The sequence below is a fragment of the Phoenix dactylifera genome, chromosome 10 (genome assembly GCF_051530095.1).
Source record: "Phoenix dactylifera cultivar Ajwa chromosome 10, Ajwa_hap1_PhDact_Kaust_v1.1, whole genome shotgun sequence".
In the NCBI taxonomy this organism is placed as follows: Eukaryota; Viridiplantae; Streptophyta; class Magnoliopsida; order Arecales; family Arecaceae; genus Phoenix; species Phoenix dactylifera.
The window spans coordinates 19,902,667-19,914,600 of record NC_143199.1 but is presented as its reverse complement, the minus strand read 5'-3'; the positions used below and the strand labels follow the sequence as shown (position 1 = coordinate 19,914,600).

The window sequence follows — 11,934 nt, the reverse complement described above, 5'->3', positions numbered from 1 at the left end:
TAAAATAATTGACAACTTTAAACAAATATCTATTACAGTCGCCCACAACATAGATTCCTTGCAGCTTGGAAAAAAAACGTTGGTTTCGATTTTGTAGAAATTTGATGTTTTTGAAATATTGCATCTTCAAAAATGCCACATCATATCGGTTAACCAATAAAGTATGGGCTTTGAGTCTAGTATTTTGGATAGTTCAATCCAAATTACTACGTCTCTGCGACGAAAATTCTTCTTCCCTTTCTCTCTCTCTTTCTCTTTCTCTTTTCTCCCGAGCCTTTTTCGTGCGCTGGATAACTAGGTGCAAGGGGGAGGTATCCAGCAAGATGCCAAGGGCGGCGGCCGCCTGCTCTGCCGTCGCTATTTCCATAGCATTGGGTTGCGGAAAGGGAAAGGGACGCTCGGGATCGGCATCGGCGTCCAGCAACGCGTCAGAGAGGTCTCCCCAGCCGTTCTCTAGTGCCAGCATCCATTCAGGGGGTCCCGAACTTCCGGGGAATTGGGTGGCAAGGTGTTTGGAGATACGATCGAATCTAATCGATTCGCACATCATCTGGATCACCACAATCAAATGGTGCGCCCTTTCCTTGCTACTCGTGGATGTAGCGAGCTTGTTAACAGCTTTCTTGAGTTCCTCCGTGCCAAGGGATATGTTCTTCCTCGTCTATGCGGCAACACGTTGCAAGTCAGGGTAGCCACCATCGAAGCCCAGGAAGGAGGATCCGGGAATTAGATGTTGTGGAGAAGGATCCCCGAACTCTAACCACTGGTTAGGATTCTCCATTTGGTAGCCGTCCAGGTACAGGTTGTCCCGCCGGATCCTTAGCGTGATCGCATGATTGCTGGAGCTGGATAGCAGTTTGAGGTCGAACCATCTCCTGGGTGGATTCTCTTGAGGAGGAAGAACGGGGCGATTGTGTGAAGATCTCTCTCGTAGTCGATGGCGCAGGCCCTCAATGAAGTCAGTGTATTTTGCCCAGTGGCTACCCTTCCCTTCAACATCGAACTCCGTGGTGAATTCCGCCATTAACTTCCACTGCTATTGCTATTTGGATTGATGGCAATTTGATTACCTCTTACGGCGAGGAGGCGAAGCTGAAGCCCCCTTTATAATAGCCAAATGCACCTTTTTTTATTTTTTTCCAGGTGTATGGCACGTGACTTTTCTCTCGTATTATTCCAGGGCAGATGCAGGTCGCCATCAGCAAGTCACAAAAGCCAATCTTTTTTTTATCTTTTATTGCCATCAGCAAGTCATAGGAAACGGACCGTTCCAATGCCGGATCTGGCTGGCATATGGCGCCGAGAGCCAACAAAGGATCCGGCGTTGCCGCCAGCCATGACCTCACTCCCACCCGTTTAAAAAAAAAATAGAAGAAAAACTCACCCGAGTTCCTGCAGGTGGCGCGACTGCTTGGGTGACGCCGCCAGGAGGCGTTTCGTCCGGCAGCAGGATCGTCCGGGTGGCCTCGTCGGGCGGTGCTTCGTCCGGCGGCATGATCGCCGCCCGCCTCTCCTAAAGGTCGACGGGCTAGGTTCGGCGGAACCCCAGCCCGCCGGTGTTGCCCCTGGTGGCATGCGAGCGGCGGTGGGCCCGCCATTGGGCGGCGAGTCCACCGGGGGCAGGTGGCGCGCCCGCCGCCTGGCGATTGTGGGGCAGGCGGGCTGGGTTCGGTGGAACCCTAGCCACCGAACCCAGCCCGCCGCTAAAAAAGGAAGAAGACGGGCTGGGCCGACCCGTCTTCCCTTCCTATTTAAAAAAAAATATAAATTTATGACATAACGGGTTCGGATTTTGGGTTTCGACCCAAACCAAGAATCGATAATCCGTCTGCATTAAAAAGGGCATAACAAGTTCGGATTTTTGGGTTTCGACCCAAAACCCAAATTCATTTGGCCAATAAAAGGAGAATTTTTATTTAAGCCCCTCTAAAACATTTTATTTATGCAGACAGTCCTTGCAGGGCTGTTAAAAGAAGAAAATGTTTCTGTTAAGCCCCTGTGAAATATTTTATTTATGCTAAGGTACTTCCTGGCCTGTTAAAAGAAGAAAATGTTTCTGTTAAGCCCATGTGAAATATTTTATTTATGGTGAGGTCCTTCCAGGGCTATTAAAAGAAGAAAATATTTCTGTTAAGCCCCTGTAAATATTTTATTTATGCTGACATCCTTTCAGGGCTATAAGAATCAAAATTATTTTAATTTAGTCCCTGTAAAACATATTATTTATGTCGAGGTCCTCAAAATATTTTAATTTAGTCCCTATAAAACATATTATTTATGCAGAGGTTCTCAAAATATTTTAATTTAGTCGCTGTAAAATATATTATTTATGCAGAGATCCTTGTGGGGTGATGTGATAAAATTTTTCAGTCATTTATTTTACATTTTAGTATACTTGATAGCATGATATGACACATATACTGATTGTGTAGATTAGTAGAATATTAAATAGAAGTTTTATTTTAATTTGTCATATTATGAATTGTCAATTACGTGCAATGTCATTATTTCAATTTGATGTCTATATTATGAAATAGTTTGGTAGTTGCAAAAGTAACCCAACTAGAATATTTAATAGACATCAAGTCATTAAATACTCTAATTCCAGGTATTAAGATAGTGACTTTGCAAATTATGACTTACAGTTTTTCAATCATGAGACATTATGGATTGTCCCAAAGGTGCACCACTTTCAAATGATTGATTTGCTGAGTTAGGATAATTAATGAGTATCCTTAATTTAATAGGTATTGGATGCTCAAAGGTAACATACCTATTTGAATTTTGGACCTAAATCATTAATTATTCCTAGGTGAATTGGGAATCACCATAATAGTAATTTAGTGTTTCATAATTACTACCCAAAGGTGTATTATGGTAACACTGTTTATGTTATTCATTATTATTGCTAACTCAAAGTATTAATGCTGTAAGCATTTTCTTATTGTCGGTTTTCTTATTGCAGTATCTATTCCTTTTTCGCTTCATTCGCAAGCTTTATCTATTTCGATCTTTAATGGAACTAATTTCTCAGAGTGGAATGAACAAGTCCAGTTTCACCTAAGTGTTCTGGATCTTGATTTAGTACTCTGATCTGAGAAACCGGCTGACATTACTGATATGAGCAGCTCGGAAGAAAAGGTCTTTTTATAAGACTTGGAAAAGATCGAATAGACTAAGTATTATATTTATACGGATGAGTATAGCGAACAACATCAAGTCAACGCTTCCTGAATATGACAGTGCTCAAGCATTGTTGAAAACTATGTAAGAACGTTTTCGATCTACTGATAAGTCTCTAGCTGAGACATTAATGGCTAAGCTTACCACCATGAAATTTGATGGTACTTGTGGGATGCATGAGCATATCCTTGAAATGACAAATATAGCTGCTAAGTTGAAGGCTCTTGGGATGGATGTGAATGAATCCATTTTAGTTCAATTTATTTAGAACTCCTTGCCTCCTCAATTTGGATCATTTCAAATTCACTATAACACTATTAGGGATAAGTAGAATGTGAATGAATTGACCAGTATGATTGTTCAAGAGGAGACAAGACTTAAGCAACAAGGACATCATTCTGTTTATCTTGTAAGTCATGAAGCCAAGAAGAAATGGAAGAAGCCAAGAAAGGGCATGAAGAGTGGACCATCCAAGGGTAAAGAGCATCATCATGATACCGAGGTTCATAAGAAGAAACAAAACAAAGATAGATATCATTTTTGCAAGAAATTGGGACACTATCAGAAGGACTGCCATAAACGCAAGGCATGGTTTGAAAAGAAAGGTGAGCCTTTGGCCTATGTATGTTTTGAATCAAACTTTACTGAAGTTCCTTCTAATACTTGGTGGTTTGACTCAGGTTCTAATGTTCATGTTTCAAATACGATGTAGGGATTCCTTACAACTCAGATGCAAGATCCAAATGAGAGTTTTATAGTTTTGGAAAATGGAGTTAGAGTTTCTGTAACTGCTGTTGGAACATATCATTTGTTTTTAAATACTGGTTGTCATTTAGATTTGCTTCAGACTCTTTATGTTACTTTTATTTCTAGAAATTTAATTTCTGTTTCTAAACTTGATGTTGAAGGATATTTCTTTAAAATTGGGAATGGTAGTTTGCGTCTTTTCAAAGACAATGTTTTTCTTGATTCTGGTGTCTTGTGTGATGGCTTATATAAAATAAATCTTGATAACCATTTTGCTAAAACTCTTTTGACCTTGCATCGTAATATTGGAATTAAATGAAACCTAATAAATGAAAGATCTTCTAACTTGTGGCATAAAAGATTGGGTCATATATCCAAAGAAAGGTTAGAGAGATTAGTGAAGGATGAGATTTTGTCAAACTTAGACTTTACTGATCTCGATATGTGTGTGGATTGTATTAAAAAAAAGCAAACTACACACACAAAGAAAATTGCCACAAGAAGTGAAGAACTTCTTGAAATTATCCATATAGACATTTGTGGGCCTTTTGACTCCCCATCATTTGGTGGAGAGAAGTATTTTATCACCTTTATTGATGATTTTTCACGTTATGGTTATGTCTATCTGTTGCATGAAAAATCTCAGATAGTGGATGTCCTAGAGGTATACATTACTGAGGTTAAAAGACAATTAGATAGAAAGGTGAAAATTATCAGGTCTGATAAAGGTGGTGAATATTATGATAGCTATGATGAAACAGGAAAACATCCTGGCCCATTTGCTAAAGTCTTAGAAAAGCATGGCATATGTGCTCAATACACTATGCCAGAAACGCCATAGCAGAATGAAGTAGCTGAAAGGCGTAATCGTACACTTATGGATATGGTTAGGAGTATGTTGAGTAATTCTTTGTTACCCATATCGTTGTGGATGGAAGTCCTTAAGACCTCTGTATACATATTAAACCGGGTTTCTAGTAAGGCAGCATCCCGATCCATGAGAGCCACATCGATGGTGAAGCTCCCATAGGCCGAGATGGCTCGAGATGGGCCGGCCGATGAGCAGAGCAAGCTCGCCCGGGCGGATGGATTCGGATTCGCCGCTTGTGCGATTGTAGAGGTATTGCAAACCCAGCTCGTCGGTAACTACGATCGTGCCGTAGAGGTGGCCGGGTCCGCTCCGCCGATGTTGTCGACGCGCACCCAGAAGACGTCCGCCAGTGGTCGGCCTTGATCCCCGTTCGAGGTGGCGGCCATGCACTGAATCATTAAGTGCAAGCGGGAGGGATCCTCCAAGATGCCAAGGGCCGCGGCCGCTTGCTCAACCGTCGCTCTTTCCATAGCGTTGGGTTGCGGAAGGCGGAAGGGACTCTCGGGATGGGCATCGGCGCGCAGCAACGCGGCAGAGAGGTCTTCCCAGCCGTTCTCTAATGCTAGCATCCATTCAGGGGGTCCCGAACTTTCGGGGAATTGGGTGGCAAAGTGTTCGGAGATACGAACGAATCTAATCGATTCGCACATCATCTGGATCACCACAGTCAATGGTGCGCCCTTTCCTTGCTACTCGTGGAGGTAGCGAGCTTGTCAACAGTTTTCTTGAGTTCCTTCGATCCAAGGGATATGTTCTTCCTTGTCGCTGTGGCAAGACGTTGCAAATCAGGGTAGCCACCATCGAAGCCCAGGAAGGCGGATCCGGGAATTAGATGTCGTGAGAAGAATCCCCGAACTCTAACCACTGGTTAGGATTCTCCATTTGGTAGCTGTTGGGGGAAAAATGGAATGCCCAAAACACGTGGGTACGTTGCCGGCACATGACAGAAGGTCCGGCGACAGCACCCTCAACAGTGACAGCACCCTCAAAGGTGCTCGACCTCAAGGCGCCCGACTTTAAGGTGCTCGACCTCAAAGCGCCCGACTTTAAGGCGCTCGACCTCAAGGCGCCCGACCTCGAGACGCCCGACCCCCAAGGCGCCCGACCTCGAGGTGCCGACCCTCAGGGGGTGCCCGATCTCGAGGCTCCCGACCCCTAGGGAGCCCGACCTCGAGGCGCCCGACCTCGAGGCGCTCGACCCCCAGGGCGCCCGACCTCAGAGCATGTGGCCCAACGGCCCTGGTCTCGGCCAAACAAGGTCCGATCGGCCCTCGGTCCAAAAAGAGCCTGATCAGAGGGCAAGGAAAACTCCTCCACCCCGCCGAGAATCAAGTTCCTCCTCTCCTCACCCAGGACTTAATCCCGCAATCTCCGCTCGGATGACTGACAGCGATTAAATGCGCATGGTCTCCACGGACCGCCAGCTTACTCCAAATCTCAGACCACCTACGGCTAATCGCTGACTCGCTCTGTCTCGTTCGGTCACCTATGGTGACCCCTTAATGCGCCACTCCATCCCGATCGGTCATCCACGGTAACCCATTAATGCGCATGGTCACGACCAATCATGATGGTAACCTACTTCGTCCAGTCACATCTCAGGTAATCCTGTACCCTTCCTATAAAAGGAAAACTCCTTCCTCTTGAAGAGGGATCCCCTCCCTGGATTTCTATTATTGGCGATACACTCATCGCCTTTTCCAAACTAGGCCCTCTTTGACTTAAGCTTCGGAAGGTCGGCACCGGAAACCCCGGCCACCGGCTTCTTGCAGGTCCCTGGAGAATGCCACCCGCCAACACGCCGCGCACCGGTGCTCCTCCTTCTCAGCCAAGCGGTCGCCCCTAGGTCCAATTTCTAGCAACAGTTGGCGCTAGAGGAAGGGCCCGAGTTGCGGTCATGAAGCTAAGAAGCAAAGGAGCCTCCAATGCCTTCCGGCGTCCCGCACCAAGCCCTGGGCACTCTGTCCAGAACTCACCACTGAGACCTCCGGCGGACTCAATCCCCCAAGTCTAGCCGAAACAGTTCAACATCCTGGTGCAACAAGTTCAAGCCTTGGCCGCAGTGGTCCAAGGCCTGCAACATGTGGAGGCCCCCTCTATGCCGCCTCCACAAGTTCAGGTCCAGTCAGTGCTTCCTCCAGACGGACCGGCACCCCAAGGTCAAAATTTTCATGGCTCCTCGAGAGCCAACAATAAAGAACGGTGCTGCTACCAAGGCTCAACCCGAGCGTCTCTCCGGAGAGAACAACTAGGGAAGAGCCTAGACAAAAGGCCGTAGCACTCGGAAGCTGAGTCAGCCCCGGACCAATCCGTATCGGAGCAGACTACTATGGCAATCCCCCAGGGCGGGAAACGGCTTCACCGCCACAACCTGGGAAGTCCGCGAGCTCGACCAGTCGATAGCCATGTCAGCACTAAAGACTGAAGCTCGGTCCTATAGGTTTTTCTTCTCTATCGAAAAGAACTTCCCTGCCGACTTCACTAAGATGCTGGCCCGAGCTCGAAAGTACGCGAAGACCGAGGAGGCCATCACCTCTAGGCGGAGTATGGCCGAGCAGGCCCCAAAGAAGCAGAAGAAGCAACGGAAGGAACGCGGCCGTCTGAGAAGCCAGTCTCCTCACCGAGACAAGAACTTTCCTCGGCTGAGGAGTCCGCCTCGACAGCGGCCGCAACCCCGGCCGAGGTCCCTGCCTCGGCCTCGGGCGCCCCCGAGGAAGTATGAAAATTACACTCTCCTCAATACACCCCGGGCAGAGATTCTCATGAAGATAGAAGGACGAGACTACCTCCGACCTCCACCCCCGATGCGGGAGACGGGAGCTCGGCGCAACCCCAGAAAATATTGCCGCTTCCACCAGGACCACGGCCACGACATGGAGGAGTGCTTCTGGTTCCGAGATGAGATCGAGGCGCTTATTCGCCGTGGAGTACTCAACCAGTTTGTGCCAAACCGGCGCGAGGAAAGAAGGCTGGTAGAAAATACCGCACCATCTAAGAATCCAAATGACAACAAGCCCATCGCCGGCACCATCAACACCATCGGAGGAAGTTCGGCCGAAGGAAGCTCGGCTGAAGAACCGACCGGAGGAAGAACCCCTCCGAAGCGCCCGCGCACCTCCGAAACCATCTCATTTTTGGACAAGGACTTAGAAGGAGTTGAGACTCCTCATGATGACGTTGTGGTCATCTCCATGATTATAAATAAATTTGATGTAAAGCGCGTCTTAGTTGATAATGGAAGCTCGGCAAATATTTTGTACTACGATGCCTTCCAAAAATGGGGATGACGGAAAGCCAGCTCCGAAGAATGAATGCCCCACTGGTTGGATTCACTGGAGATTCAGTCCCGGTTGAGGGTGAGATCAGCCTTCTTGTCACGGTCGGGCTCGTCCCTCGAGAAAGCACCGTGAGGACGGATTTCCTTATGGTCCGCCTTCCCTCGGCCTACAACGCCATTCTTGGATGACCAGGGCTTAACGCCCTCCGAGCTGTGGTCTCGACCTACCACCTGCTCATGCGGTTTCCCACCGACCGAGGAGTAGGCGAGGTTCGTGGGGACCAGTCAATAGCTGAGCAATGCTATATGGCGACTCACAAAGCAAAGCGACTGGCCGGAGCACCGAGCCAAGCGGAACAATCAGCCGAGGCGCCAACCTAAACGTTAGATCAGACGCTGCCCATTGAAAACCTGGAAGTGCAGGACGCCCCTCGAAAAGAATGGGTAGAACCTGGTGAGTTTCTTACCCAGACCCCCTTAAAAGAAAATTGCCCAGAGCTAACCGTACAGGTCGGCTCCGGCCTGAGCTCTCGTGAAAGAGGCTACCTGATCGAGTTCCTTCGGTCCAATATGAACGTCTTCACCTGGTCTCCCGCAGACATGCCGGGGATAGATCCCGAGGTCATGGTTCACCGACTCCAGGTGAAACCGACCTGCAAACCTGTGAGACAGAAGAAGCGGAGCTCCGCGCCGAAACGAAAACGAGTAGCGGCCGAGAAAGTGGACAAACTTCTCGAGGCCTGCTTCATCCGAGAGGTCTCCTATCCAGATTGGCTCACCAATGTAGTCCTCATGAAGAAAGCTAACGGAAAGTGGCGCATGTGCGTGGACTACACCGACTTGAACAGAGCCTACCCAAAGGATAGCTTTCCTCTCTCCAGCATCGACCAGCTCGTGGACTCCATCTTGGGACATCAGTTATTGATCTTCATGGATGCCTTCTCAGGATATAATCAAATCCGAATGGCACCAGAAGATGAGAAGAAGACAACCTTCATCACAGACAAGGGTCTTTATTGCTACAAAGTGATGCTGTTCGGGTTGAAGAATGCCGGAGCAACATATCAAAGGCTGGTCAGCCAGATCTTTAAAAATCAAATAGGTCGGAACATGAAAGTTTATGTGGACGACATGCTGGTGAAGAGTCGAACAGCAGAGCACCACGTAGCTGACCTCAACGAGGCATTCTCCACCCTTAGGAAGTACCAAATGAAGCTCAATCCTGCCAAGTGCGCATTCGGGGTCACCTCGGGCAAATTTCTTGGCTTCGTAGCAACCCAGCGTGGAATCAAAGCGAACCCTGAGAAGATCTAAGCGCTACAAGAGATGGTGCCACCAAAGACAGTCAAGGAGGTACAATGGCTCACTAGGCGGGTCGCAGCTCTAGAAAGATTTGTTCCAGGTCGGCCGAGCGGTGCCTCCTATTCTTCAAAGTCCTCAAGCAGCCGAAGAACTTTCTATGGATGGAGGAATGTCAGCAAGCTTTTGAAGAGCTCAGGCGCCTTCTTGCTTCCCCTCCATTACTCACAAAGTCCCAGCAGGGTGAGCTCCTCTATTTGTACCTGGTCATCTCTCCGGTCGCAGTAAGCTCGGTCCTGGTCCGAGAAGAGAACAAGCTTCAGAGATCGGTGTATTATACCAGCCGGGTGCTGAGCGATGCCGAGACCCGATATTCCAAACTGGAGAAAATAATCTTTGCCCTGGTCATCTCGGCTCGGAGGCTCCAACCCTACTTTCAGGCCCACACTGTGGCCATACTGACCGACCAACCTATGAAGCAAATTCTGCAACGGTCGGATCACGTCGGGAGGATTGCGAAGTGGGCAGTCGAGCTCGAAAAGTTCGACCTTGAATACCATCTAAGGCTGGCGATCAAAGCCCAAGTGCTCGCTGACTTTATTGTGGAGTGCACTTTGCCGGACGATCCCGAGCTCCCACTCATGTCAGTGGAGGAGACCCCAAGGCAACCATGGGTTCTATATGTGGACGGCTCCTCAACCTCGGGGGGTAGCGGAGCAAGCCTCATTCTCACTAGCCCAGATGGTGTAGTTGCGGAGCAGGCTCTACGCTTTGAGTTCCCTGCCTCGAACAATGAAGCAGAGTACGAGGCACTCATTGCCGGGCTCAAAGTGGCAAAGGAGCTGGAAGTGGAGGACCTGAAGGTCTTCAGTGACTCCCAACTGGTCGTGAGCCAGATTTTGGAAGACTTTGAAGTAAGAGAGCCGTTGATGCAGAGATATCTCCAAAAGGTGCGAGACCTCATGTCCATCTTGGGCTCCTTCAACATCCAGCATATTTCCAGAATAGAGAACCTAAGGGCCGACCAACTATCGAAGTTGGCGACTTCCCGCATGAGAGAGCTCCCTAAGACGACAGTGCTCGAATACCTCCAAATGCCCAGCACAGAGGAGCCCGAGCCGACCCTCTGCATCGAGACCGAGCCGAGCTGGATGGATGAGCTCGTCAGCTATCTGCAGAATGAAGTCCTCCCCAATGATGAGCTCGAGGCCCGCCGAATCAGGCATCAAGCCTCCCGATATATACTATATGAAGGTAAGCTCTATCGCAGGTCGTTCACCTCTCCCCTTCTCAGATGCCTCCGCCCGTTAGAGGCGGATTATGCTATGCGAGAGGTTCATGAAAGGATATGCGAGAACCACTTGGGAGGCCGAGCACTGGCCCACAAAATCCTGCGCCAAGGATACTACTAGCCCACACTTCAAAAGGATGCATCGGACTTCGTCCGAAGGTGCGATCGGTGTCAGCAGAACGCCAACATTCATCGTCGGCCCTCGGCCCCTCTGACCTCGATCAGTACCTCCTGGCCATTCGCCCAATGGAGGATTGACATCCTGGGGTCATTTTTCCTGGCCACCGGGCAGAGAAAATTTCTGGTCGTCTCCATCGACTACTTCACCAAATGGGTCGAAGCCGAACCAGTGGCCCAGATCTCCGAGCAGAAGATGCGGAACTTTGTCTGGAAGTCAATTTTTGCAGATTTGGACTCCCCCGCATATTTATATCTGATAACGGCCGTCAATTCGACAACGCCCGTTTCAGAGAATTCTACTTCGAGCTCCGCATCGACCACCGCTTCACCTCGGTCGCCCATCCGCAGACAAATGGGAAAATCGAGGTGACGAACCGCACCATTCTTCAGGGGCTCAAGGCTAGGCTCGACCGATCAAAGGGCAATGTGTCGAAGATCTCTACAATGTTCTCTGGGCTTACAGGACTACATTTCGACTTCCCACCGGTGAGACCCCCTTCAACCTGGCGTACGGAATGGAAGCTGTCATCCCTCTGGAAGTCGGACTCCCCTCACCAAGAGTGGAGCACTATAACGCAGCCTCCAAATCATCTCAGCTCAAGGGCAACTTGAACCTCGTTGAGGAGACAAGGGAGACCGCCCGAGTTCGCATGGCGAGGTATCAACAAAAAGCGGCACAGTACTACAACTTCAGAGTAAAGGCCAAGCTTTTCAATGTGGGAGATCTCATCCTCAGGAGAGCCGAAGCTTCCCAGCCTACCAAGCAGGGGAAGCTCGCCCCGAACTGGGAAGGGCCATATCGGATTGCTCGCGTCTAGCGGCCCGGAGCGTACAAATTGGAGTCTCTCGAAGGGACCCTCATTCCACGAAGCTGGAATTCTGAAAACCTTCGGATGTACTATCAGTAGAGCCCCCAGGGGTCCTCGATAATTGGAAACACAATTCTCGTTCCCTTCTTATGTTAATTTATTCAAAGCTCTCCCTTAATTATTCCATACTCTTCCTGATATTGGGACGCTTGTGAACTTCAAGATGCCCGACCAAGCTCGGATGCCGAACCAAGCTTGGATGCCCCAGCCAAGTCTG

The 11,934-nt window shown here is 48.9% G+C and overlaps 1 protein-coding gene and 1 pseudogene across 1 annotated transcript; one reads left to right on the top strand and one right to left on the bottom strand.

Moving 5' to 3' along the window:
• Positions 1-89: 89 nt before the first annotated feature.
• On the bottom strand, positions 90-1,024 carry LOC149752726 (ribosome-inactivating protein charybdin-like; annotated as a pseudogene).
• An 8,517-nt stretch (positions 1,025-9,541) lies between these two features.
• Positions 9,542-11,666, top strand: LOC149752725 (uncharacterized). The gene is made up of 3 exons (XM_089925704.1): positions 9,542-10,631; positions 11,076-11,214; positions 11,312-11,666. The coding sequence occupies exons 1-3, from the start codon at positions 9,542-9,544 to the stop codon at positions 11,664-11,666; spliced, it is 1,584 nt and encodes a 527-aa protein (XP_089781830.1).
• The last annotated feature ends 268 nt before the right edge of the window (positions 11,667-11,934 follow it).